General features: G+C 41.8%; 1 protein-coding gene across 2 annotated transcripts in view; it reads right to left on the bottom strand.

The window, feature by feature from the left end:
- cdk5rap1 (CDK5 regulatory subunit associated protein 1) overlaps nucleotides 1–22399 on the bottom strand; it is a 205607-nt gene that overhangs the window by 29755 nt on the left and 153453 nt on the right. For both annotated transcript variants that reach the window (XM_087272514.1, NM_001110379.2), the window contains 2 exon segments: nucleotides 12772–12827; nucleotides 8812–8942 (listed from right to left, as the gene is read on the bottom strand). In XM_087272514.1, coding sequence (XP_087128640.1) covers nucleotides 8812–8942; nucleotides 12772–12827 — 187 coding nt within the window.

Genomic DNA, 22399 nt, shown 5'->3' with positions numbered 1-22399 from the left:
CTCGCTGTTTCGAGCCTAAGTAGGCCTACAGTTCAAAATTCCTGTTGAACTGAATAAACAGTAAACCCAAGTGCATCTTATTGAACATCATTTATTATAATCACCAATTATCATAATAGAACAGTTTCTCAAGCAGTTTGTGATGCATTTTAGAAACAGGAGATGACCTCCTGGTCCAATACGCCCCCTGGCTTGAGAAACCCATTCTCAGACTTACTTTTAGTCATCATTTGGGTAGCACACATATTCTGAACGCCTTTGGCAGAATTCAAATAAACATTTTAACCAGTTAAACTCTGCTGCTATTTGGGGACTTTTTCCTGGATTTTGCCTACCCAAATTTAAAAGCTTCCCAAATCCACATGCAGAGGTGTAAATGCACAAATTTGGTATAATTTTAAAGATAACCTGTTTGTGTTATAATAAAAGCCTAAAAAAAAAAGAGGCGCTTTTTGTATTTTTTTATAGACTCAAATTTGAAAGTGTACCTTTTAGGTTCTGTGTGGTCTAGGGTGCTGTAATTAATTTTGGTGGTTCCTGCACATGTCTGTAATCTTAAGGAAAAAAATGCCTCAATCATAATCTATGGCAAAGTTATTGTATTCCAACTGATGAGAGGTGCTATACAAGCCACAGGGATCGATCATTGTTTTCATATTTCTCTATTCTTTTGTTTGATCAAACAATATTCACAATCACATGTTTGGACCACATCAGACATATAAAAGGATTACTTTTGCACATCACCTCAAAAACAGAGGAGAATGGCCCTGAAGCGCACAGCATAAGGTAAGAGATGACAGCTGTCTGTGCTATCTGGGGCTGCTAATTGATCATAAATGTATTGTTTTCAATTCTGTGCCATGGAAACACTGCGATTCATCAGACAGCTGTTTGATATGTGAATATAATTCAGTAAAAAGTATGCCAGAACTCTACGAGCACCGGCAAGAGCTTTCATTTGAGCTATAACTTGTACATGTGTCATATATGAACCATATGAAAAATATGAAAATGAACCAATGTTCAATACCCAGCTCGGGTATCCAAAATACTGTGTATTTAAGTGTAAATAACTTTTGTACAGTAGGATAAAAACCAAAGTGATGCATATGTGCATAACATAAAGGTTGTACACTTTCAAACTAACAACTTATGGGGGTCTGGTGCTATGCGTCAAGGATTCCCTGTGCCTAATCAGTGCACGAGCATCTGCATCTTTTGGTTACCCATTGATTGGCTTATTTTTGCGGTCCTTAAACTAGTCGATTAAGCACAGGCACCTCCTGTCAGGGTTTCGGGTCAACCATCTCTTATCTCAGGATAGAGCTGGGCTCTTACTAGTGCTGCCCTGTCTGATACAATTTGGCAGATTACAGTTGTCTCACTGTTTGTCTTTCTCTAAAGACACCACTAAATCGCTGTGTGCTGTTCATATTCCAGACAAGCTCATCCATGCCAGCTTACATGCTCTCAAGACAGTTACGTTTCCCGGAAGAATGGAGAATCCACCCTAATGTGGCCCAGCTGATATGAGCACACTTCAGAGAAACCCAGGTCATCTGGCTGCTTCTTCTGAATGGCCCTTCACTAGCTGCTTTTTCTGCTTTGCATAAATGCGCTGGCTCTCAGCTGGCCCTGGGTGTGTTTTTTCCCCAGTGAGCCTGTTAGCACAGACTCTGCAAGGTTGGGGAGACGAGGTGCAGGTCTTGTGCAGGCACACTCAGGTACCCGTGCAAGGTTCTGAAATCTCCATGGATGGTTTCTAGACAGGATGTGGAGTACTTAGGTGACCTACCAGTTCGGTGGTTAACCCCATCACTCAGACTAGAGCACCATGTATGAGGCATGCCTACGTCCTGAAGTGGAGTCTATACGTTGTGTGGAGCACTTTTTTCTGTTTTCTTCCTTTAGAATAGTGTAGATTGTCACCCTTGTGGCGGGCCGCCCAACGCATAATCAGCAAAGCCACAGCGAAACCACAACGAAGACAGTTGGTGAGAAGCCTCTCCACTAACCCAGACTCTAATCAGTTCTCTCTCTCCTCAGAAATCACAGAGTGATCGAATCAGGCGATTGGCATTTTATAGCAGCACGGAGGGGACAAGAAAACACTTCAACAACTCACCTGAAGAGCGGCTACACTGGGACCAAGGGAAGTTCACAGAAGTCACCTGCGCACCTTACACTTTCACCCAACCAGCACTGTAAATAAAAAGCCTTTTTGGGGTGTGCTCACAACTCGTGTCTGCCTTTTCACTCCACCCTGCTACACTGGTGGAGAATGCACACTTTTTAGGAGTGAAATTAAGGATTCCATCAACCGCTGACACTTGTTTGTTTTGCAGTTTGTCATCTCGTTTGCTCTCCCTGAGAACAACGTAATGGAGGAACTACAGCAGCAGCTGACAGATGTGGTGTCCTGGCAACAACAGCTCTCATACAAAATCATAGCCAGACTGAAAAGGACTGAGCGGGTGGTCGAAAGCCTATTAAGCCAACGTGTGCCACTTCCAGACACCAGGAGAACTGCTCACTACCATCTTACCAAGCATAGCAACCTGAATGACATAGAAGCATCTACACACATTTGAGGTGATAGCAACCAGAGAGCTGTGGGATAAAAACGAATGGGCGAGAATCCTGGCACCGTTTCTAACTGGTGAAGCACAACATGCTTATTATTCACTAAAAACTCAGCACAATTAAGATTATGAGATATTAAAAGGAGAGTTATAAGCGAGAATGGGGCTTTCTCCCATCAGCGCAGCCCAGCAGTTCTGGCAATGGTTGTATGATGAACAGGTCCCCGCCCGGGTACAAGCCACACAGCTTTTCATACTGGAACAGCTCTGGTTGCTATGGGGGAACACCACCGCCTCTCAGGTTGCTGAATGAGTGGTGATCGACCGCCTGCTCAGAGCTCTCCCCAGAAAGCTCGGCCGCCCTGTGCAATAATATCCAGCTGCAGGCCCGCAGAACCACACACGTTTTAGGCACACACAATCTAGGACACACAATCTAGGCAAACCATATATAGTTACGACGGATGTTAAAGTTATAACGTCTTTTTGGACATCGTCATCGATATATTTTGATATATAATTAATAAATATTGTACACAATAAACAATAGAGTTTACTTTACTTTATTTCACAAATATTGCGATTGAGACGGCCGAATGGGGAGCATTGTTTCCGATCGCCATTCAATATAATAGACTGAACAGTTTTTAATCAGTCATTATAGCTGATCAGACATTATTATCTGACAATAATATGGCAAATACTCGTTTGCTGGCCTTGCTGAATGATCTCATTTGGACAGGTTTAATTTATATAATGGATTAATCTATGATGAAGGAAATAATAGCAAGTTAATAAAGGCAATAATACAGTATGTGTAATAAAAATATTTTTACATGTAACAAATGTATAACACTATATTAATATTTGACTCAAGCAATATTTGACTTAATAGTGTTTATTAGCTTTATTTTCTAATAACCTTTTAAATAATGATTTCCCACATTTAATACTGTAGTAATTTAATACTACAGTAATAGGAAACAAATAGGAACAAATTAACTATTAATAAAAAGTAAGTGTATATAAGTGTATACACACACACACACACACACACACACACACACACACACACACACACACACACACACACACATATATATACATATATATATATATATATATATATATATATATATATATATATATATATACACATATATATATACATATATATACACATATATATATATACATATATACACACACACACATATATATATACATATACATATATATATACATATATATATATATATACATAAACAGCTTTAACAGTGACAGTTTAGTAAAAGATAGTAGTTTATATATAAAGTTATAATTATAATCAGTTAAGATAATCAGTTTATAACTATATATATTGTTTAAATGGTTAACTATAGTAGTCTAATTTATTTTAGAATGACATATTATTGTTTGCTTTTTATATTTTACAACAAAGGGATTTTAACCAAGTATAATAATATTAAGAGCTTGAATTAGTTTATTACACTTAATCCAACAATTAGACGGTCTATTATGTTTTCTTTGTGTATATGGACACATGAATAAAGTCATAAGTGTCCAATCATTTTTATTTACATAATTTAAGTTTAGAAACTGCAGAGATGTTAAAATGATCGTTACGATATAATAATAATAACGACTGAAATGGGAAACCATATTTGTGAAATTCAATAGTTGGCGATAATGCTAAAGAGTTAGTTACCATATATGGTTTGCCTAGATTGTGTTATGGTTTGCCTAGAACCCTACCAGTCTGGCAAGCCTAGTAGAAGCCATCGAGCTGGCAGATGCTTCACTTGCACGGGTACGCGGGAGAGCAAGCGGCTGCAAACTCCCGAAGGGTACCCTGGGATCGATGCTTGGCACCTCACGTACAATGAGCAGGCCGATGGCCCCCTTCCACATCGATAAGCCCATGTCAACTGAATTACAGTCTCCAGGGGCCCGCACATAGATGGCTGGCTGCATCGTGCACCACACAGTGCCAACTGGAGCTCCACAGCGCATGGTGAAGGTGGGAGGGAAAAAGCTTATGGCGATGTTGGACTCGGGATCATCCATCACACTGGTCCAACCACACATTGTCCCTCCCCGAACTGACTTTAAGGCAACAATGCCAATCACGTGTACATGGACCCACACGCTGAGTAACAGTGGTAGCTGGTCCAAGCGCCTGGCCGACTATGGAGGTGAGAATTGTGTGAGACTTACCAGTTCCAATCCTGTTGGGAAGGGACTGTCCCGGATTCCAGCAGCTATTATCTGCCACGATGCAGCCAGCAAGACCACGACAGAGGGGATGGGCTCGTCCACGGAGAAATGGGGGCCGTTCAATTATCATGCTGCCCACAGACAGTAAGCGTGAGGCTGAGTATGCACTTTAAGACCCTAACCCTTTCTTTGATTTGTTTCAGAGGATAATCACAGGGGGAGAGTTCAAAAAAGAGCAACAGGAAGATGATCGACTGAAACATTGCTGGACGCAAGTCCGAGAAATAGATGGAGAAGTGCGTCTTCCAGGGCCTCAGACTCTCCCATACTTTGTGGTCAGAAAGGGCCAGCTCTATTGTATAGCACAGCAATGGGGGAGGAAAAAAGCATACTGGTTGTCAAGAAAAGCCAAAACAGAGACTATAATGATGCTGGCTCACTCCCATCCGATGGCTGGAGACCTGGGAGCTGAAAATACCACCCAACGCATCCGCTTTCACTGGCCTGGAAGTTTAAAGGTCACGAATGTAACTGTCACGAGTGCACTACCTGTCAGAGAACATCACCGGCTGGTGACTGACCTCTGCCAGCTACTCAGGGTAAAACAGCTTCGCATATGTTTAGCATCCCCAGACAGACAATCTGGTGAAGCTGTTTAACTTTTAACCTGAACCTTAAACAGATGTTGCACCGAGTAGTCGCAGAGGATGGACGTGACTGGGACCTCATGCATCTGTATGTGCTCTTCGAAAAAAGAGAGGTACCTTAAGCATCTACTGTCTTTGTTCCAGTTGAATTATTGCTTGGGCATTAGCCCCACGGACTGCTAAATGTGGCCAGAGAGACATGGGAGCAGGAACTAGCTCTGCATCGCAGCATCATAGAGCACGTGCGGGACATGAGAGAGCGCATAGACCATGTAATGCTCTAGTCCGAGAAAATCTAGCAACTGGTCCTGTCACGTCCAGAATGGAGAAGAGCACCCAGTAACATTTTTTTTTTCTTATTTACATATTTCTCTTTAGTTATTTAGAGGTGAGAGAGGGATTAGTTAGCAGGTTTTTAATTTGTTATTTTCTTTGATTTGGCAGTGCTTATTCTCCTTCCCTCCATCAGGTATGTTTGTTTACTTTTTGCATTTATTGTACATATTTGTAAATATATTTTGATTGATTTAATAAATTTATTTCTTTATCTTTATTGTAATAAAGCAAACCACTTTTTTGCCATATCGTTGTCTGTGTTGATACATAGCAGCTAACATCTTAGGGGAATTCTTAAAATATTGGGTCGTCATTATTGTTAAGTCCTTTTTCATCCTATGAGCCACACGGGGTGTAACACCATGTGCAAAGCGATATCTGTGCAGTAAACCAGAAATGAGCCATGTGAGTGTGCAGCGTTGCAAGGTCCAGTTGTTCCAAATGATTGAGTGCATCTGAGGATGCTCTCGAGAAAGTGGAGTAAGCTCAGGAGGAAAGAACCATATCTGGATGTGATGACAAAATCCAACAGCTGCCAAAGTGGATGCCATTGACAGGGTATCCTCCAAACTAATGCACAAGGAAGCCGGAGGAAACAACTCCAGCAAGAGAAAGCTAACCGGAAACAGAGGAGAAATCCCAAAGCTCTAAACAACAAAGTACAAGTGTGGCAGGAGGAGTTTATCAAAACATAGAGAAGAGTGATTCTGATAATATGCCTGAGTACCATTTACAGAAAGTGCCACAAGTCAAGGGATGATGAATGCCTTTCAACTGCAGAATTTTAACCACACATCTCCATCAACATATTTTCAAGTATAATGAAGAGGCTGAAAGCTCAGAAGAAGAGAAACAAGGATGAGCAAAGACCAGGATCAACATTTCATGCTTATTTCTTTTGCATTCTGATTTCATTTGCATATAGCTATTTATAATATCACTTCAGTATGAGTGAGAAAACCAGCAGTTAGCACAGAACCAACTGAATACTTGTGCTTAAAACATTATTGTCTTTGATGCGTAAAAAGAAAAAGAGAGTACAGTTGTTTACAACTTTCTAATCAAAAGTAGAAAGTAGATGTTTGGTTTGGATTTCTGCCAAAGTACGGTGGCATAATATAGTCAATTGATAACTACAATGTGGCTCATATCAGTCACTAGATAGAGGTAATTAAGAGAAGTGGATTATGAAACTGCACTGTGGGTTAAAAGACAATAAGATTAAGACTTAAAGTCTTAAGAGGAGGGAATATGAAGAAGATGCGTAAGCCTATGAGAAGGCTATACTAAAGAATGACCGATTGTGTAGAGTAACTGAATATGTAAAGCACTGATTATACATGTTAAATACTCATATGACTCTATATCTGTGAAAGGCATACAGGAGAGTGAGTAACATATCATCAAGTTAATGTAACATCATGACAATGTATGTAAACACTTAGGAGAAGTTGCATCTCACACGCGACCACACGTAGAGCATACGTCTTGTAGCAGCTTTTTTCTGTTATGATTGGCATAAGGAAAGTGTCATATCATAGAAGTGGTTGGTCCACTTGATAGTTCATGCCTTCGCCCCTGCTTTGCTTTGCCAGGGCAAACCGTGTTCCCTGGGAGTGAGAACACACTTAAAAGAGCAGTGCCTTCTTTTGGGAGCAAGTACATGGCGCCTCTTTAACAAATTTTGTAGACCTGCAGGCTAAGCAACTCCTAACACATTTGCAAGATTTTATAATCTTTGAGAGAAGCCTAGCTAGGTTACCCTGGTCAATCAGGAAGAAACTAGGCTCAGTGTCAAAAATGCTTGCTGCGCCATGCTCCATAATTCAAAGACATGTGCACTTATTTTGATCTGCTAAGTAAGTTACCCATTTGGTAAACCCTAAAAAGTTCCTCTGAAGCCTCCAGCACCCAAAGCTGGGTGCCTGGCCCAGTATGATGTCTGGTATACCTCCTTGTGCACTCAAGATATGCTTGGAAAACTTTACATCAGGGGAGTGACAGGCTTATCTGCTGTAGCCTTTTCCATACACTCTCACAAATGGATCTTCCAGACACAGGTTGGAGTTCCCATGAAGGGGAATGTCTCGGTTACTTACAAATAGGGAACAGAAATGTGTGTCTCCAATGCCACAGCAGCTGGGTCTCCAGTTGATGAGTGAGTGTTTGGCTCTTCAGCAGGCTAAAAATGTAACTGCTCGCTCTGCACGTGCCAGCTATATACTCTGTTAATGGTTAATCTCTGGCACCTGCAGAGCCAAGCTCTGCAAACTCATTGGCATTCATTAGCCCATTTTCATACTCTTCAGAATGGTTGGTGAGCAATCTCCCAAAAGTATCTTTTGACACACGTTTCCATTCTCTATCCGAGAGAAACAACAGACTAATTACAAAGCTAATAGTGCAAACTAAAATTTTTGTTAAATATGCAGAAAATTGTGGCCAGAGAACTGTAAAAGTGTATACAAGAGATTAGTGCCAGTCATACTGTATAGATGGGTCTACACAGTTATGCCAAATTGTTCAGAAAATGCTCTGCACAAAAACAAAGAGCTATGCACTGAATGTTTTCTGTGGTGAGATCCATGGTTTGTCATGTTTGATGAGGTTGCAAAAGGTTTATTAAATAAATTATTGATTCTTTTTTAAAAGATAGCGCTTATTCAAACCATTCATTTGGATATGAAAACAACCATATGTACACTCATAACCCTCTCACACTAAAAAACATATAAGCTGTGCTTCACATGCTTATATATAAGTAATTAATTAATTAATTAAACAAACAAATAAATACACCACACAGTTAATATCTTGGGTGTTTTACTGACATTTGTTCTAAATACCAAATTTGTGTAACTTCATAAGTAACTACTATACATTTCTGTGAATTAATTATCAGTAGTTTTTAAATTAATTTACATTCTTAATTGTCAAAAACTGGGGATGCTTTTGCATATGCAGTAGTGCTGGTACTCAGTGTAGTCAAACTAATATTCTGGCTGACAACCATAAATGGACCAGACCTTTCTCATGCTGTAGGTGAAGAAAAAGCCAATATTGTAGCCCACTTCCTTGAGGAGGGAGATGGTCTGCTGATGGTCTTCTTCAGTCTCACTACAGAATCCTGCTATGAAATCACTGCTCAAACTGACTCCTAAAACAAGATTAAACACAAGGAACATCATAAACCACTGAGCTTTATTTACATCTCCTTTAACTTTAATTAGCAACATAAAGTTGATTTTTGAGACATGGGACAAAACATTTTTTTCTGTAAAATTAATACCAGAAATTATTTTTATATATTCCAAGTACATATTATTGGGAAGGTTTGACATGTTTTCCATATACTGAGTTACTGTGAAATTGCTTTTTTTTGCCTCACAGAAGTGGTCTCTTATCAATTAAAGAACCTTTTACTACGCACATTATGTTAAATTATTATTTACTTCCCTAATAAGTATCATACTCCTTTGATTTAATAGATGATTAAAGAGTCAGCTCAAAAGATGAGCATATCAGCTTATTGTAATATTCTTATCTCTAAATATTCATATTAAATAATAACTTGTTATTGTTAATTATTAATAATACTTTCTTGAGCCAGTGTGCTGCATGAGAATCATTAATCTAGTCTTTTGTTGGGACAGGATTTCCCAACTTTTTTCATGGTATTGGGATGGAATTTTTATTTTTGAAAGGGAGACAAGAGGTTTTAAAATCCGCTTTCATGTCACCTTTTACCATGGAACCCCATAGAGATCTGCGCGAGACTAAATTTTGAATCCCGCCCGCACCCGCCAGGTTTTAGCCCGAACCCGACCGCTCCCGCTTATATTAAGAATTTGTAGTCCCGCTGCCCGACCCGCCCAGTTTTCTGGCCGCCGCGCCCGATCCCGCTAAAGAGCGGGGGAGAACAAAACCAAAAATCACCTAGCTATACAGTCCAGACAGCCAAGCTGTCTGTATAAACACACACACAAGCACCAAGCAGACACACATGCGTTTGCTGTTATATCAACTCGAAGGGTTGTAATACCATGTATCAAGTACCAATGTAATACCAAAAGGTTTTATATAAAGGTATATAAATACTGAGTCGCGCCAGCTCCGGGCCGAAGCGCACATTACTCTCGGGCCGATTCCGGCGCGGATGCGGCAGCGTCGGCTCGCTTACGGCCGCCGCATCTGGCTCGATTGATTCGGGTCGGGCAGCCGGAGCCGGGCCGAGTGGTAAGTCTCTGGCAGACAAGAATCTAGCCGGAACTGGTGTATTTTGCTATCTGGGAAAGCTCTCTCTCTCTCTTTCGCGCGCGCACTAACATACACACCCACAAGCACCAAGCACACAGACAAAGCTCTCAAGCTCTCTCTCTCTCATTCGCATAGCAATATCCGCGATATTGCTAGACAGCCCGCTCCCATCCCAAATTAAACCCATTACCGACCGCTCCCGCGATTTATTCGAAAATTTATTCCCGCGCCGCAGAAATCTGGTCGGGTCCCGCGGCGCCCACGGGACAGCCGCGGAAATGCAGACCTCTAGAACCCCACTCCTTATTGCTTTGGTAAGACATCAGAGGTGCTTTTATGATGGTGCTTGGACTGGAGCTCTCCATATCTCCCCACCCGTGAGACAGATTGGGGATTGTGCTATTTAGGTCAAAAAAGGGAGATTAAACCCACCCTTGCCCTGTCCCTTTCTCCTAGACGTGCATTAGGAGACTTTGCAGTGCTGCAGGATTCCGAAGACACAAGACACTATGTAGTCTCTTTTCTTGGACTCAGCAATCCTATGGTTTGGCTCTCTAGTATATGAGATTAATTATATCAAATAAATAAAAAGGTTATACTGGACCACAAAGCCAAATTAATGTACACTACTATTGCATGCTCTATTGCATTCATTACTATGGATACTATTGCATCACAGCTCGCTCACCATCTGCTCCAATGGAGTCAATTGCGGCTGAAATTGCTGTCTGCCATTTACATATTGGACAAGCTTAACCGTGCAGTCAATTAGCACACACACATCATGGCAGTTCACACTGCAAGGTGAATAGAAACACAACCTAACTGTGGTCCAGCTGACTTGGGAACATTTCAGAGAGGCCCAGGCTGACCTCCTTGCTTTGCTCGAATCCACTCCTTGACGGTTATTTTATTCTGGCTGCAGCCCTGGCTCACAACTGGTCCTTAGGGTAAACATGCATTTTCCTCAGTGAGCCTTTTTACATAGACCATGTGTAAGGACAGTGAGACATGGAGCAGGTCTTGTTGGTTGCACCACTGGTTCACCAGCAACTGGGTTCCAAACGCACACACCTTGTTACTGCTACTCCCTAATAAATTCCCCTGAGACCTTCCTCAGTGACAGGTCACTAACTAGCATCCATGTCCAAGCTCTTTGTGTTGTTCATTGACGCAATGTGGAAGATTTATGTGATCTGCTGCAAAGTGGCAGTTAAAACATTTACTCAGTATATGGCTCCTTCTATGAGGCAAGCATATGCCCTTAAGTTGGTACTATCTCATGATTTGGTGGATGGCAGGATGCCCGGGAGGAATGACCTAGTCATCTGGTTCCTGGGGGTGCCTATTATGCAACTTCAGATCTCTCTGTGGTCCTATAGTTTGACAGAGACATCAGCTTGATTAAGTACAGTTAAACAGTCATTAGAGGCAACTTTATTGGTCATGGTGGCTTGTATAAAAATGGTTGGAGACTTGAATTTGCCTTGGATGACATGGATTTTTGGTTAACGAAATGTGCTTGTGTTGTCCTGTGTCTGTTCAAGGTTCTTACCACTGTATATAAACCAAGTAGCATGCCTGCAAGCACTTAAAGGATGCAGAATTAGCCCTTTCACTACTTTTCCTGTCCATTAACTACAATTTCAGGAAAACTCAACCAGAAAAATATTAGCTTTGTATCAAAATGCTTGGCACCATTCTACCTAACCCAGAGGTCTGGGCACTTATATTGCTCTTCTAACAAGTTCCTATCTGGTGACCCCAAGAGAGTTCCTTGAAGGACCCCAACACTTGACTCTGCTGAGGAGCTGAGTATTTGGCCCATTATGTTGTTGTTTGCCTGCTTGGTCAACCTGGCTTCTGGGAATCTATGTTTCCTATGTGTGACTTCCTTTCAGTAAACCCATATGTGTTTAGTCAGCCACAAAGATTTTCCCTCCAATGGTCCAAACCAATGTCTCTCCTATCAGCTAAGTGTCCTACTCATATATAGTGCTCTTAATCTAATAGTGCTAGCCCACATAACATTTCTCTACTTTAGGGACTGAGGGTTACATCCATAACCAAGACATTTACTTAATAAACCAAACAAATCTAGTTCTTTGTTTCTTATCAAATATCCAATAATCATAAGACTTATTGTTATTGGCTCCTGCTATATGTGGTGTGAAGAAACCTAGAGAACAAATTAGTAAGGTCCCCCAGAAAACCTAGTGGTACCCCTGACTGTGATATGAATTACTGAATACTTATATATAGTAGGGTGAGGCGGTGGCACAGTAGGTACTGCTGTCGCCTCACACCAAGAACATCGCTGGTTCGAGCCTCGACTGGGTCAGTTGGCGTTTCTGTGAGTTTGCATGTTCTCCCCGCACGTTTCAATCCGGGTGCTCCGTTTTCCCCCACAAGTCCAAAGACATGTGGTATAGGTGAAATGAGTAAGCTGAAATTGTCCATAGTGTATTTGTGTGAATGAGAGTGTATGGGTGTTTCCCAGTGATGGTTGCAGCTGGAAGGGCATTAATTGCATAAAATATGCTGGATAAGTTGGCGGTTCATTCGGCTATGGCGACCCCAGATTAATAAAGGGGACTAAGCCGAAAACAAAATGAATGAATAATATATAGTAATATATAGTAATATAAAGTTATTCTTCATTACAATAAACTTTTTTTCATAGCTTATGTAACTTTGTCCCAATACTCAAGAATTATTGATTAAATTACCTGGTATTATTTTCCGAATATTTTCCACAAGCTCAAGATATGCCTCTCGAGTGTAACTGAAAGGGAACAGACATGTAAAGGAAATTAAATTATACATAGCATGCACAAAGTCTTTCTTATTTATATTTCAATAACAATTGACCAAAGACAAATTAATACAATTTCACTAATTCACAAGAACAATCATTGCTTATATTCATATTGCTGTATCAATATTAAAAATTGCAACTATATCCTGTCGTATAGTTCAGTAATAATAAATAATGTTCAAATAATTAGCAACTAATAGATCAGTGGTTCTTAAACTGTAGTACCGAGCTTTATTCTAGGGGCACACAGAGAAATCAATGAATAATAAAAGAAAATGAACACACTTTTAATCCTTTCACACATATGACAACACCAATGTGATCCGCATTGGCTGTTCCCTGGAGCCTGCAATCACACGAGTTACTAGAATGTTTAGAGCATTACATCATCAGCTCCTAAAAGTCAATCCGCTTGGCCCAGAACCTGAAGAGGCACGCGTCGCTTGTAGAAAAAAGGCACAAAAAATTATGCAACCAGGGGTGCACATAACTGGTCCATGCCAGGACCGTATGCATGCAAAAAAATTGCAGATATGCACTAGTGAGTCCACTTTTGCAGACAATTTCTGATGTGTTGGCATTTACTGCAAACTCAGGCATCACTGATAAAATAATTATTACAAATATGTTGTGTAAAGTAATGTGTGTTTTCAGCATGAAAAGTTAATTATTTTATTTTATTTGTAAATAGCAGCGTGGCTTTCAATTAAGTTTGTTACCTTAGATTTAGACAACTTAGTTTGGATGGGATTTAAATGACATGGGACACAGAACATACACAAGCAACTTTTCCATGCTTGAACCTCAAAGGTAAAATATAATTAGATAGTCTCTATAGATTAAATCCCATATGAATCGGTCAAGCAGTCTATTTAAGGTAAATCTACTTTACATCTCTCCAGATGCACTGAGAAAATATTTACAGAGGTCTCTGGAAGCTTCAAAGTTCATTTTAATTTATACCAGTGTTGCCCAAAGCTATGTACAACCAAATAGATAAAAGGTTTAAAATACTTAGTCTGTACAATTACAAATTAGACCACAAAAAATACAGAATTCAAACAACACAGGCCAGAACCCTTCCTACTGCCAAAGCTGCCACCAAACCTCAATGAATGGCTGCCACTGCCACCAGAGCTCCATGAATGCCTGCCACCTGAGTCAGACTCAAGACAGAATCAGATTCAAGATAAGATCCATATTTATGCAACAGAGTACTTGCATGCAGAGCCAAGCTAAAAGATTTGTTTTATAAATCTCACCAATATATTGGCTGATCAGTATAAATGAATTTTAAAATTACTTATTATACTCTGTTGTGACGACTCCTAAAACTTTTAAGAAATCTCAAAACTCTCATTTTCTTTTACACAGATAGGTGGCAACACAGTCAGAATCTAACAATCCCTTAACTGATTGCAACTCTGAGACTGGTTATATTCCAAGATCATGTCAGCATGATTTGCAAATGAACCCAAACATGATCCTACCAGACACATAGAGCTTCCATGTGATGAAACTGTGAAAATGTTTATTTTCTTAAACTATGTAAAGACACATTTATTTGGGTGACTGGATGGTCATGCAAATTTGCCATTATATGTCATTAAAACAGGTGGTATGTTAAGGCAAAAGCGCATAAAAGATCATGAGAGAGGACTTTGAGATACAGTGAAGAGTAATGAGAACTATCTGTGTAAATACAGCCAGGAAAGCATGAAATCTATAAAACATGTTGAAACTGATGTATGTAAAAAAAAGACGTACTGTATGGGTGAGAAAAGTCGCTTTTAGATGCACGCGCACACTCACGCACACAGACACGCACACACACAGTATGACAAACAGCTGAAAGACAGCATCAGCATGACCTTCTGTCAAAAATGCTAAATTATTTTAAGATTAATTATTTTCAAGTTCATGAAGTACCTTTTACATCCTTGATAATATAGTTGCTTAAATAGACCTAAGCATTCATTAGTTGTTCAAGTGTAAAAGGAGATGAAAACAAGTGATCAAGTGAGTCACTTGTTGTCTTGGTAATGTAAGTGCAATGTAAAAAGATATATTTTTGGTTTTAGCACTCCCTTTGTTCTGATCTGATTTAATTAAGTTGAATAAAAAAAACATAAGTAAATAGTGCTCTTCTGCCCAACCAGGGGCCTGTTCCATAAACCAAGATTACAAAAAAAGCCAGGCTTATTTTGGTAAGCCAGGTTTAGTAATGGCGGATTAGGTTTCATAAATCAAATTTACGATAGTTCAAACTCAGTTACTCTGGCAATTTATCCTGGGAAACTAGCCTGGTCCAGAGTAGGTTAACTCTTAGGCTAAGTCTTAAGTTCAAGCTTAATCATATTAACATTAATCTGATGTAATTTGATGCTATTTTTAATTCACTTAACCTCGTAGTAATGATTAAAATTTATAGTCACATAATAGTAAATACATATACCAAACATCTTTAAGAATATAAGTTATGAACAAAATAAATACAAACTACAACATTTTAACTAAATTTGTAAATTTTTATGTTTATGTTGATTTTTTCCTGTTTATTAAAATTGTATTTAATATTTCCCCCAAACATTTTGATTTGGGTGCACTAATTTTTGGACTGATCTTTTATTTTTTGTTAGATTACTTACAAATTTTGCTTTGTTACTGAATAATCTAATGTATATGCACAAAGATATTATTGTGAAGGAATTAAAAAAAAAATTATTTAAAAGAAAAATCTGTGAGGGGTGTACTTAGCTATTTACATATGAATGACAAAAATTTAATAAAGAAAATGATATTTAAAAAGCACTGACTGAAATAAAGAAGTAGGCTACATTTCTTTAAGAATAATTTTAAAGCTGTAAACCCTGTGTGGAATAATAGGGAGATGATCCGGGCCGAGCAGTAGCCACACATTAATAGAGATATTTTTCCACGAACTGCAGAAAACACAAGTGTCAAAGGAAAAGCAGCAATTTGCATCGTTTTCGGGAGCAAATTAAAAATCCTGTCGCTTGTGCGTGCACAGCTATTTGTAGCCATTATTTTAAACTTTTGAATGTTACCGGGAGCCTGCAATGCATTTCTTGCAAGAAACAATTGGCAGTAAGCACACATTCTCTCTTTTTCTCTCGTGCCCGTACACAAGAACAATTTTAGAGTATTTTGTTTTTACAAACATTAATTTAATGTTAACAGGCCTAAATCATGGCCTATATTTTAAAATCTTCAATTTCCTGTCAGCCCTCTCTCTTGCTTTGTTGCAAGCCGTACTGTAGTTTTTGATTATTGTGTTTAAATTATTATTCGTTTGAAATCAAAAACCAACAAGACTCACTCGCTGTGAACAGCTGTGTCTCATTTCAGAGCTCTTTCAGTTCAGAGCTCTTTCAGTTCTGGTAGCACACAACATAATCTATGCATCTATGCTTGACCTTCAGGGTTTCGTGACAGTAATGTGCACAAGCAGTTGTCTAGATTATTTAAACTGAACTCAGATTAGTTAGATCAAATGATCTTCAACTTGCTGTTATGGAACAATTTAAGCATGGACGTTTAGTTTGGCTCATTGAAGTCAGGAATTTGACTTCAATCCCCGCTTTTCTAAGCCACTTTTAGGAAACAGCCCCCAGCTTTACTGAGGTGAAGTTTGATTTATATCTGTACATTTGTTCATTTTTTAACAATGACAAATTGTGACACGCTCCTACTCTAATGTTACTTTGAATATTCTGTGTGAAATAGCGTGTAGGTATGACTTCAAAACAACATTAGTACTGTTTAATTTACTGTGAACAATATATTTATATTCAATATTTTATATTCATTGGCTGATTATATGATTTTACTATTTGCAGTGCTTTTTTGAAATTATATTATTAAGGAGAAAGTCAGAATGTGCAAATATAAAACAAACTTTACCCCAATGCCAGTTTTGGGGAAAAATATTTTTTTGGGGCCAAAGTGCATGACTTCATATTTCTGCTAGGTGCTGGTGAATGACATGATCTATTGTTATATAAGGTTGTCTATGGTTATCTATTTGGTGCTTGTTCATGCCTTCAGGAGGTGTGGCTTTGAACGGCAGGAAAGGGATGTGCATTTTCAAAGATATTATGCTAACAGTAACATTTGCAATGTTAGTGAATGTGTTGTGTTTAATTATTAGGCGAATGTTGTTAAAAATTATCCTGATATGTGTCTAATATATCCTGCACACAGGCCCCTTGTTGTCATCCATGTGTTTTGAGTAAAAGTAAATGGTTAATTAACTGCTAGCTTGTAGACAGTAAACTCTATTTATAAGATTGAGTAAGGTAACATTTACAGGAAGATTGCATTAGTTAACGTTAGTTCATATATTAGTTAACATGAATTTACCATGAACAACACATATGTTCAGCATTAATTAAACTTTGTTAATGTTAATTAAACATATGATAATGCATTAGTTAAAAAGTGTTGGGTGAATAACTTTGTTAAGCATAATCTTTGTTTATGTTAACTTACTCTCTGTATTGAATCTCTCTAAATTAGTAGCTTAATGTAATTTGCTAATGTTTACTTACACATAGACTAATTTATTTGTTTATTGATTAGATAACATGACTAAACAACAAACAACACATTTATTCAGTAATAATAAATCTGTTAATTTGTACATGTGTTACCTAATGCAGTAACCACGAAACGACTCAGGTTCAGCATTTCAGTCTTCAATTGGCATGGTTTTCATGTTTGTAGATTCTTTACTAACATGATTTATCACTAGCAAAGCGTTAGTTAAAGAGCCTATATTATGGGTTTTTGAAAATGCCCTTCCATGTAGTGTGTGTAATGCTGTGTTCACACCAAACGTGGAACGTGCGGATAAATCGCGATATTGGCGCATAAATTGCCGCGTGAACATTTGAGTTTACTCGCTTCATTCGCGCGTAAAATTCGCTTTAATCGCGTGTCAAATTCACTTCAAAACAGACGCGGATTCACGTGATGGGCAGGGCTTCTGTCTGCCCGAAGACTCTAGCTTCATAGCTAAATGGCTAACATGGATTTTATTAAGAAAATAACAGTGTTAATGTGCTTTATGAAGACTGAAAAACAGCGTTGATACGTTTAGGACCGTGTAAGTCTACTACATGCTTTCAGAGGTGCATCCAGCTCTGTGAGCTAATAAACTCCTCCAGAAACTGAACCTGGATGACAGAGACTTTCAGTGGTGCTTCTGACTGAGCCAAGCAGAGTTTGATGACTTGTTGTCGGTGTCGCCTGGAGGATTTCCCCTGGGACGCCATCAACAGGTTCTACGCATAAATAGCCGTGTGAACATTTGAGTTTACTCGCTTCATTCGCGCGTCAAACCCCGCTTCATTCGCGTGTCAAATTCACTTTAGAACAGACGTGGATTCGCGTGATGGGCAGGGCTTCTGTCTGCCCGAAGACTCTAGCTTCATAGCTAAATGGCTAACATGGATTTTATGAAGAAAATAACAGTGTTTATGTGTTTTATGAAGACTGAAAAACAGCGTTGATACGTTTAGGACCGTGTCTGAGTCCACTACATCCTTTCAGAGGTGCATCCAGCTCTGTGAGCTCATAAACTCCTCCAGAAACTTAACCTGGATGACAGAAGCTTTCAGCGGTGCTTCTGACTGAGCCAAGCCGAGTTTGATGAACTGTTGTCGGTGGAGGCTGGAGGATTTCACTCGGAATACCGACAACAGGTTCTACGTCACAATCCAATCATGCCCCCGCAAGAGCAAGCTTCTGATTGGTTAACGCAGCGCGAATGTACGCTGAAGTTCAGATTTTCGAACTCGAGAGATTCACGCGAAACGCTCGTTAAGCGAGTCAAACGTGCAAAACGCTCAATTCGCCCCGCGCCATTCGTGCCGCGTTTGCATTGACTTAAGATGTAAATCACTCACGCTTGACGCGTGTTCCGCGTCTGGAGTGAACACAGCATAACACAGCTCAAATTGAAGTGAAATATCCAGCTAAGGCTTAAATCTGTAAGTGTACAGTGTTTAAAACTGTTGATTCATCTATAAAAGAGTCGACTCATAGTGCTTCAAATGAGTCGTCTTGATAACGAGTATTAGGTGTTTCGCCATGACGTGACAACGAAACGTTCGAGGTTACTAAAGTAACCCTTCGTTCCCCGAGGAGGGGAACGGAAGCACTATAAGTGGATTTGATTGTTAAAATCCACGTATTGGGAGGTTTGGTTCAGAAGCTACTCGTCTGAAAGAGTATTGAACGGGCCAATTAAGAATGAATTGGCAGCGCAAGCCTGCGCAGGTGAGCGGCATAAGCAATCAACTGAGTATATAAGCTCACCTGGCACCAGCAGACGCTATCCTTTTTAAGCTGAAGAGACTTTTAACAGCTAAGGGACAGTCATTATGGCGACGGAGTATAGTGCTTCCGTTCCCCTCCTCGGGGAACGAAGGGTTACTTTAGTAACCTCGAACATTAGTAACCTGGGAACTCCAGCACTATAAGTGGATTTGATTGTTAAAATCCACGTATTGGGAGCCCATTGAAAGCGCCATAATGACTGCACCTTACCAACACCCACCATGAGAGAGCGGTCAGGCAAGCGTGACGCATCCAGATCATGAGAGGCGTGGTCCTCCAACGTGCCCTTGGCCCTAACTTATCCCACTTCAAAAGAAGTTTTACGGAATAGGTATCTTTTTTGGGAGTCGCTAGCGTCTAGATAATTCTAGGAATATACGACAGTACGTTGGGAAGCGTGCCATCCCAGTAGGGAGGACGCTGCGGAGACCATCCGCACCCAATAGGGGGAAACAAATGGAATTACATATGGACTAACCCTGAAAAGGGGAGTGCGCATAAAAGGTGGTTAGCAGATAGGGAAAGCATGGGTCCGCCCAGGGGGGGACTTAACCGTGGAGGAAAAAGCATATGGGGATCATCAGCGGGGATCGGCCATAGCAGGCACCTATACCCAAAACGCGGGCTGACCAGCGGGCAGACCTACTACGTAATGGGCCAGCAAGTGACTCCTCCGCTGAGTCAGTGCTGGGGGCCTCGGAGGAATCTGCAGGGCTCACCGAATGGGGAACTTTACTGGCAGACAGGAGGGTGCACATCTCTCCGTGTTAGGGAAAAAAGGCACCGCAAGCGTGTACAACACCTACCGAGTTGTTTCCTCAATCACCAAAGGTACCTAACACCCTTGAGGAAACCGGCTCCACTCGCAGATTATAAAATCTTGCAAATGTGTTGGGTGTCGCCCAGCTCGCAGCTCTACAAATGTCTGTTAAAGAAGCGCAACGCGCACACGCCCAAGAGGATGCAACGCTCCGAGTGGAGTGCGCATGCACTCCCGGGGGGCGCGGCTGGCCTCTGCTCAAATAAGCACATGAAATGGCCTCCACAATCCAGTGGGATAAACGTTGTTTAGACACGGCACTTCCCTGCTGCCGTCCGCCATAACAGACAAAGAGCTGCTCAGAAGATCTAAAGTTCTGAGTACGGTCCACATAAATGCGCAGAGCGCGAACTGGACAAAGGACAGGGCTGGGTCTGCCTCCTCCAACGCTTGCAGGGTTACTACCTGATCTCTAAAAGGAGTGGTAGGAACTTTGGGCACATAACCCGGGCGGGGTCTCAGAATAACGTGAGAAAATCCCGGCCCGAATTCCAGGCACGAGTCACTGACCGAAAATGCCTCCAGGTCCCCGACCCTCTTAATGGAGGCCAACGCGACCAGCAGAGCTGTCTTCAGGGACAGAAATCTTAAAGATACTGTATCGAGTGGCTCGAAGGGATCAAATCGCAGACTCGTGAGAACGAGGGCGAGATCCCAAGAGGGCGTGAGAGGGTGGCGAGTTGGATTAATTCGCCTAGCGCCTCTGAGGAACCGGATGATGAGGTTATGCTTTCCCACGGTGCCGCCAGCCACCGCGTCATGGTGAGCGGAGATGGCAGCAACGTAAACCTTGAGAGTGGAGGGCGACAGCCTGCTGTCCAGCTTCTCTTGAAGGAAAGAGAGCACAACACTGATCTGGCAAGATCGGGGGTCTTCTCTGCGAGAGACACACCACTCAGTGAATAGACTCCACTTCAGGGCGTAGGCGCGCCTCGTGGAGGGGGCTCTAGCCTGAGTGATGGTATCAACCACCGCGGGCGGCAGGTTACTAAGTCTTCCTCGCGTCTATGGACCACGCGTGGAGGTTCCAGAGATCGGGACGAGGGTGCCAGACGGTGCCTTGTCCCTGAGAAAGTAGGTCCTCTCTCAAAGGGATCTGCCAAGGGAGGGCCGTCGCGAGGAGGGAAAGCTCTGATATCCAGGTTCGGTTGGGCCAGAGGGGCGCAACTAACAAAACCTGCTCCTCGTCCTCCCTGACCTTGCACATTAACTGCACGATCAGGCTTACTGGGGGAAACGCATACTTGCGTACGCCCCGAGGCCAGCTGTGGGCCAGTGCATCCGTGCCGAGAGAGCCCTCGGTCAGGGAGTAAAACAACTGGCAATGAGCGTTCTCGGGAGAAGCAAACAGATCGATCTGGGCCTCCCCGAATCGCGCCCATATCAGCTGGACAGACTCGGGGTGAAGTCTCCATTCTCCAGAGTGAATCTGCTGCCGAGAGAGCACATCAGCTGCACGGTTGAGCATACCTGGAATGTGAATGGCGCGCAGCGACTTCAGCCGCGGTTGACTCCAGAGGAGCAGATGGCGGGCGAGCTGAGACATGCGGCGAGAGCGCATACCCCCCATGCGGTTGATATACGCCGCCGCCGCACTGTCCGTCCTGACCAGCACGTGTTGCTGCCCCAGCGCCGGAGAAAAACAGCGGAGAGCAAGGAACACTGCCAACAGCTCTAGGCGATTGATGTGCCAATGCAGCTGAGCACCTACCCACAGGCCCGCAGCTGCATGCCCGCGACACATGGCTCCCCAGCCTGTGCTGGAAGCATCTGTCGAAACAACAACATGACTGGACGCCTGTCCCAGAGGCACACCGGCCTGCAGGAACGAGGGGTCGTTCCAGGGGCTGAGGGTGCGGCGACACAGCGCAGTAACAGAGACTCGGTGTGTGCCCGCATGCCATGCGCGTCTCGGAACTCGATCTTGAAGCCAGTGCTGAAGTGGTCTTATATGGAGCAATCCGAGCCGCGTGACAGCCGCAGCGGAAGCCATATGCCCCAGGAGCCTCTGAAAATATTTCAGTGGGACCACTAACTTGCTGTCGAGCTCCCTCAGACAGTTCAGCAGCAGGCGAGCGCGCTCTCCGGAGAGGCGCGCTACCATGGTGACCGAGTCCAGCTCCATCCCGAGAAAAGAGATCCTCTGCACCGGGGCGAGTTTGCTCTTTTTCCAGTTGACCTGCAACCCCAATAGGCGGAGGTGCCGGAGCACCTTGTCTCTGTGCGCAGTCAATTGCTCCCGAGAGTGGGCTAAAATCAGCAAGTCGTTGAGATAATTGAGTTCGCGGATCCCCGCAAGCCGCAGAGGCGCTAGGGCACCCTCCGCGAGTTTGGTGAAGACCCGCGGAGACAGAGA

Source organism: Danio rerio, chromosome 11 (genome assembly GCF_052040795.2).
Source record: "Danio rerio strain M-AB ecotype USA chromosome 11, GRCz13ab, whole genome shotgun sequence".
Lineage (NCBI taxonomy): Eukaryota > Metazoa > Chordata > Actinopteri > Cypriniformes > Danionidae > Danio > Danio rerio.
The sequence above is the reverse complement of the archived record's forward strand: the minus strand, read 5'-3'. Positions and strand labels throughout refer to the sequence as shown.